This window comes from Pundamilia nyererei, unplaced genomic scaffold (genome assembly GCF_000239375.1).
Source record: "Pundamilia nyererei isolate P.nyererei 1_Seehausen unplaced genomic scaffold, PunNye1.0 scaffold00490, whole genome shotgun sequence".
NCBI lineage: Eukaryota > Metazoa > Chordata > Actinopteri > Cichliformes > Cichlidae > Pundamilia > Pundamilia nyererei.
In genome coordinates, this window is record NW_005187891.1 from 1,746 (window position 1) to 8,888 (window position 7,143).

The window sequence follows — 7,143 nt, forward strand, 5'->3', positions numbered from 1 at the left end:
AGGCATATTAATTACCTATAAGTCACTTATATCTTATTAGATATTTAGGTGGAATAATTTTTCTAAAATAATAAATTTACTATGTACTAACACAACAACAGGCCAAGAAAGCCTTGAAATAATCGAAATAATCTGATTAGGTTCCTAATCAGCTGTTCTGAGTAATAGGTTTATAAATCCAGGGTAAATAAAGTCAGACCATCTGTAATGTTTGAACACCAGCACTGACAGAAGTGACAAACTGCCCGTGTCTGGTCTCACGAGAGTGAGGTTTGTTTTCAGGAAATGGGGAGGTTGCAGCAGTTGTAGTTTGAGACGTCTGGTTTGAAGAAACCACGTGATGCTTTTTACTTCCTCTGACAGTTAGGCCTCTCTGCGTCTCTTCTTTTGTGATCTGAGACATACAGAGATGGCGGGTACAAGGTGAGTTCATTTTAAATATGAAATCTCATTATTCTGTTGTCTCTGTGATTGGTTTGTTTTGGTGTGTGTCTGCAGGTCTCACCGCTGCGTTACTGGGGTTCACATTTGTTTACTTTCTGTAGGCCTCCGCTCACTTCTGGCTGAAATTTTTAAAAAGGCCAATAATAATAGGAATAACCCTAAATGAGCATAAAGATTTCATTTGCTTATTTTTTTTAGACCAATCTCATCTGAAGTTATGGAAACATTGTAACAGTCTCTGATTCAGACTATGAGGTTATGATCGTAAGACTTCATGCATGACTGACGGTCCAGCTTCCGTTGTTTGGAGGGTTTCATTTTGTTTCCGGTTAATGAGGCTTCACTTCTCATCATGTCAGTTCTGAGACCTGATCATATTTTTAAGTGTGCTGTTTTTATGATGTGGTTTTATGTCACAGTCAGTTACTGAAACAGCTCAAACCCACAGAACTGCAGACACGAGGGATGATTCAAACATATGTCAACGTCATAAAAAACAAAATGATCAGAGTGTTTAATGTTTTTATTTGCATTTTCTAACACACTTACCAGACATTTCAACAATATATTTAAATGTAATATTGCACACTAAGAGTTCAGGAAGTACATACAAACCATCAACTTCTTTCTATAGCCCCACATTCTCCAGCCCTACCCTCTTTTTTAAAATTATTTGATTAACCACATTTTAGGAGGAAGACCAAAGTGTTACGAGATGGTACTTTGACATTTTCTTGATACCGCTCAACCTCTGATGTACACCAAACTTTTCATTAAAACTGTTGAAAAAAGATGTGACTAGGGATTTCAAGAAATGCTGTTTTTTAATGTTGTTGATTGTTTTTCCATTGTATTCTCCAGGAAAAGTGTAAACTTCATCCTACTCTTTTCCAGCACACACATTGTGTGGACATAGAGATATACATGAAAACTTGATGTTTTTTAAGTTGTGCTTTTTCTTCTTTTCTCTTATTTCAGTTATATTTCCATGTTTGAAATAATCTCTCTCTCTCGCCCTCCCTCCCCCTTTGACTTTTGAGGGAATTGTTGTTGTGATTTGGCAGGATATAAATAAAAGACAATGGCTGTTTACACACCTGACACGTGGTAAAATTCTGTCACCAGAATCATGTGGCCTGGAAGTATCTGCATGACAGCAATAAGAACTACTTGAATTCTCCAGATACTAAGAAAAAGAGCTTCAATGCTTACCTTATTAACGTCTTTAGAAGAGGAAAAATTCTGTTCTATAAAATACACCATCCAGCCATTCATGTAAACCAGCAACAGAACTGTAAATGTCAAGTAACAGTGTGTTTTACATTCAATGCCAAAAGCTGCTGACACTGCCAGTTTAAATACAACCGGATACACTCTTCTCTTATTCTAAGTCCTGGTTAATTTTCCTATCCAGCTTTCCTTATATTGTTTCCCACTTAGATCGAGGAAAACTGGTTAGAAAAGGAGAGAAGAGGTACTATTCAAACATACCCTCAGTCTTTTCAGCTCTGGTTTCCTTGCAGCTGGATAGCAGAAAGGCAGACATTGTGTAACTAAAGTGAAGCAAACAGGAAAAAGTCAAACTGTCCTCAGATCCTTTTGTGGATGGAACTTCTGAATGTTCAGTCACTCAGTTTAAACAAACAGGAGGTGTAAACAGGTGAATAGACGCAGACAGAGCCATTTCAGTTAAGTTTAACTGATTCTAATATTACATATTTTATTAAATGTATTTTTATTTAATCATGGTTAATTTAACATTACGCATAATGGGTGTTTAAAAGCTACTTTTTCAATAAATTGTAAAATAAACTTTCAGTGGGGGGATACAAATTCTACAAAGTATTTCCCAAAGTACACAAATGAAAAGAATGAACAGTCTATGTACGTTTTTACCTGAGTAAATGGTTACCCATACTGCCTGGGGAAACATAATAGTCTTCATTATTTTAATGGGAAATAAAATGTAATATCATAATACATTTTCTCTAAAGTGGATTGTTTAAATGCATAGAAATATAAATTTACAGACATCATAACTAACTGTAAAGCTATGAAATGATAAAAATGATTGTTTTGTTTTTCATGTGCAGAATCACGAACCTGCAGAGTACCGTGAAACCAGGGATTCAGGCTCCACAGCGCAGCGCAGCGACACAGGGAGCCGTGCAGATGCGCATTAAAAACTCTCCGAGCTCCGGAGACCGTCTGAGTCAGTCCAAGTCGATGGTGCTGCAGGAGACCGACCTTCCTCAGAAACCTGTACGTAAATCACAAAGAAGCACCAGCCTGCAGGAGACGCTTCTGTTTTAATGAACATGTCTTTTGCAGATCTCTCGACATCGCAGGAATCAGTCTCAGCACAATGTTGTGGTAGCAGGAGCTGCTACATTTGAAGCTCTGGTAATTACAACCTATATAATCATTACATTCCTCCTGTTTTCGAAAAGTTCCTTCACAGATTCGGTTTAATCTCCTCTCTCCACATCTGACTCCCCCCACATTCACTCCTCTGTAAGATGATCTTACTTTGTCATTTTGCTTTTTATTTGCAATCCACAACAACTGATCCCAGTGCAGATTGGTCATCATTTATGAAAACACAAAAAATCTACTTCCCAATTAAATGAATGAATGTTTCAACAACAGCACAGTGGCGTACGAAACAGTGATTAGCACTGTTTCCTCACAGCAAGAAGGTCCTGAGTTTGATTCCACCACCAGTCTCTCTGCGTTAGCCCTGTGACAGACTGGTGACGTGTCCAGAGTGTAAGTATTTACAATACTTACAGTGTAATTTGTGCATCCTTTCTTCTTTATCATCATCTTTATTTAGAAAGCAAGTGCTGCACATTGGAACTAAATAATAAAAATTCATAATATATAAATAAGATCCAAATAAAAGAAAGTGAAATAGTTAATTAATTAATAATTAATTTAATTTTAAGAAAAACTAAGTCTCATTGAGGCCAAAAGCCAAAGAATAAAAATGGGTTTTAAGACATTGTGGTGGGGCGTGGTTCGTGTGGGGGAAGCTGACACACCTGAGCTCGATCTCAGGCATATTAAACGTGCCAGCCCAAATGGAAAAGATACAAACTTTATAAGATTAATATATATCTGTCTTGTGTGAAACTTGTATGAAAAAGCATACAAGAGTGAAAACAGATAAGATCCCTTGAAAAATTATATAAATGAAACTTGTATGTTTTGAATACTTACTAAAACATTATATGAAAGTAATGAGAAAGTGGCCACTTTCATGAGTAAATCATGTAAGCCTTATATGATTCACTATATGAAGTAGGCCACATGTGAATCAAGTCTTTTGTAAGTTTTTACTATTTCTTTTCCATATGGGAGGACCTGAGGAAGTGTTTGTTTGTTTGGTTGGGTGGGTGTTATGTGTGGGATGCAGCTGAAAAGCTGTGGCCGGGAGTTGTAGATGCAGCATCCAGGAATAAAAAGTGTGTAAAGAGTGAAAGTATGTGGTCGGGGCCGTCATTGCTGTCACAGACGTGTTTTAAAAGTGGACAGTGAAGGGCCCTGGCTGTATCCCAATTCAGGGTCTGCAGCCTTAAAGGCCGCATTTTAAGGCCGATTACGTCACAGCGACGCGACAAAGGCTGTCCCAATTTGAAGGCTGCTCGAAATGCAGCCTCAAATGCGTCCTTCATTTCCCTGAATTTTAAGGACGTGGCGGTGTAGACTTCATGGCCCAATATATCCCAGAATGCATAGCGCGGCGGTGGGTGTGGATAATTTTGCCGAAAAAAACGGCGGATGAGGGGCGCCTGAAGAGTAAACTTTAAGTAAGTACTGAATATTATGTCACTTATTTATGTGCAAATGTTTAATAATGAAGAACATTAAAACATTACTGTTGGCCACATGTCGGCAAAGTCATGTGACATTAGTGACGTTTGTACTAACTTGGTTTTAAAGCCTTTACTTTCAAATATACGCCGTTCAATAGCTGACCTTAATCATACAGAGAATGACCAAAGCTCATGTAGAAACAAACAAACAAATGAACAAATGATTTTCTTCATTTCATTTCTGTCAAACAAAGCTGTATGAAACGTTTCCAGCTGTTAGTATCATGGTTGCTAGGCAACCTGGGCAGCGCAACGGAGGCTAGACCATCCCATTTCACAAGCCTCGCACTTCCGGCCTTAGCGGTCTTTAAGTACGCGGCCCTTGAGGATCGTTGAGACTGCGTACTTTAAGGCTGCAGACCCTGAATTGGGATACAGCCCCTCTCTAACATGGAAGGGCAAGTTCAAGTTATTCCATTATTTAGGAGCCATGATAGAAAAGGCCCCGCCCCCTGTGAGCTTCCTCCTGGATCTCAATACTTCCAGGAGCAGCTGGTCAGCTGACCTGAGAGACTGACAAGGTGTGCGTGGATGAAAAAGCTCAGAGAGGTAGTGAAAGAATTTAAAAACCAAACATGAGAATCTTAAAATGAACTCTAAAAGACACAGGCAACCAATGCAGTGAGGCCAGGACAGGGGTTATATGCTCTCTTTTACGAGTTCCTGTTATGCAGTCATGCAGCGGCATGAACCAGCTGCAGACGTGAGAGCAACGACTGACTGACCTCCACATAAAGTGAGTTACAGTAGTTCAGACGGGATGAAATAAAAGCATGAATCACTGTTTTAAGGTGCTGCCTCGAAAGAAAAGATTTCACTCTTGCCAGTCTCCTTAAGTAATAAAACGACTTCACCACTGCTCTGATTTGGTTGTCCAATTTAAAACCACTGTCCAACTTAAAACCAAGGTCAGTAATGACAGGTTTAAAATAAACTTCCAGGGATCCAAAATCAACAGGAGGACTAACAGGCACCACTGGGTCCACACACCAACAATTCTGTTTTCTTGTACTTGAAATTTAAGTAGTTTAAAGCCAACCAAGCTTTAATGTCATCTAGACATGTCAAAACACGTTTTATGGAGATGCTATCCTTCTGCTTTAGTGGCAAATAGATCTGGCATTCATCAGCATGTGCAATGAAAAGAGATCCCATGCCTTCTTAGGAAGATGGCGCCAGCAGTATGCACAGCGACACGTCCGTCAACTCTGCTAGCTTTGCTTTGGCTTTCGCTAGCCTTATCCTTTTCTATTTGATCCTAAAATGCCCTCGCTCTGCGTGTGTACAATCGCCAGCTACTCTTAGAAATCAAAGCATCGTATGACCTGGCTCTTAAACAAACGGACACTGGAGATGATTATGGGCCTCCTCCACCACTTTTTGAGCCCTGTATTCCAGTTTATCTGTGCCAACACTCCTACACCACTTCCTGGAAGAAGCACCCGAGGAAACAAGGAAAGCGGGCTGGTACACTCATCAAAGTCCGAGCTCTTCTCCATGCTTCTCGTGGAACTACTGGACCAGCAGAGTGCATCTTTAGATGGATCCTGCCTGTTGTCCCTGGAGCTCCCATGACACTTGATCCCCCGCTCTCAGCATTCTATTTCCCTAAGCGGCCTCGGACCCGTGGATGCGGTGTGGACCACAGAAATCTTCGTACACTTAACCAAGCTGGAACATCTGATGTTAGGATCTACACACTCCAAATGGCTTTACTAAATGTAAGATCATTAGCAAACAAGACGTTTGTATTAAACGACTTCCTAAAGTCACAACAGTTGGACTTTCTGTTTCTGACAGAAACATGGCTTCAACCCGGTGAGTCTGGAGCTTTTTTGGAACTGGTTCCTCCTAATTTCTCATTCTTCACTCTCCCTCAGCCCTCTGGTAGGGGGGGGAGGCTTAGCCACCGTGTTCAACGCTCGATTTCACGATTTCATCAAATATTACAGCACGACTCATTTTCTAGTTTTGAACTCCAACTGTTTGAGTTACACCTACACTCTGCTGCGCCTTTGCTGTGTGCCCTCATATACCGTCCTCCATCTTAAAAAGGATTTTATCAAAGAGTTTTCAGGTTTTATGGCTGGAATCGTTCTTAAATTCGACAGTTTTTTAATCCTTGGTAATTTTAACATCCATGTCTGCTGTGACTCTAAACTTTTGGTCAAGGACTTTAAATATTATTGACTCTTTTAACTTGACCCAGTGGGTTACCGGTCCCACGCATGAAAAAGGTCATACACTGGACTTGGTGCTCTCCCACGGGCTGGATGTGTGCATCACGGAAATATCCAAGTTGCGCATCTCCGATTATCTTCCTGTGTTGTTCACTGTAACGCTGCGCTGCTCTTAAAGCTCTGACAGCGCCCGCTTTTTCTGCTGCCTTTATGGATTCTGGAATAATGAACTCCAACTGTAAGAGTGTTGAGGACCTTTCGGACATTCTTCATTCTACCTGCACTGATATTTTGGACTCGATTGCTCCATTGACAAGATTCTATCGATTAGGGCTCTTGTCTCGTCGTCTGCTGCTTGAGATCATTGTCTTTCTCCTATGTGCTCAGCTGTCTTAGAGCAGTTTGATCCCGTCTCCCTTAATGACTTGACCGCGGTAGTTAGTAACTAGGGCTGGGTATCGTCACTGATTTCTAGAATCGATTCGATTCCAATTCACAAGGTCCCGAATTGATTCGATCCACGATTCGATTCAATTCGATTCGATTAAAATCTGGGAAATTTTGCCTGAGACAGTCAGAAATATTATAATTCAGATCAGTACATTTACATATTTTTGTATCTATAAAAAGGAAGCTGACAC

The 7,143-nt window shown here is 40.2% G+C and overlaps 1 protein-coding gene across 1 annotated transcript; it reads left to right on the top strand.

The window, feature by feature from the left end:
* Positions 1 to 324: 324 nt before the first annotated feature.
* Positions 325 to 2,978, top strand: LOC102197180 (rho GTPase-activating protein 15-like). The gene is made up of 3 exons (XM_005753984.2): positions 325 to 423; positions 2,538 to 2,706; positions 2,776 to 2,978. Exons 1-3 carry the CDS (start codon positions 410 to 412, stop codon positions 2,914 to 2,916), a joined length of 324 nt encoding a protein of 107 aa, XP_005754041.1. The 5' UTR covers positions 325 to 409; the 3' UTR covers positions 2,917 to 2,978.
* Positions 2,979 to 7,143: the final 4,165 nt, after the last annotated feature.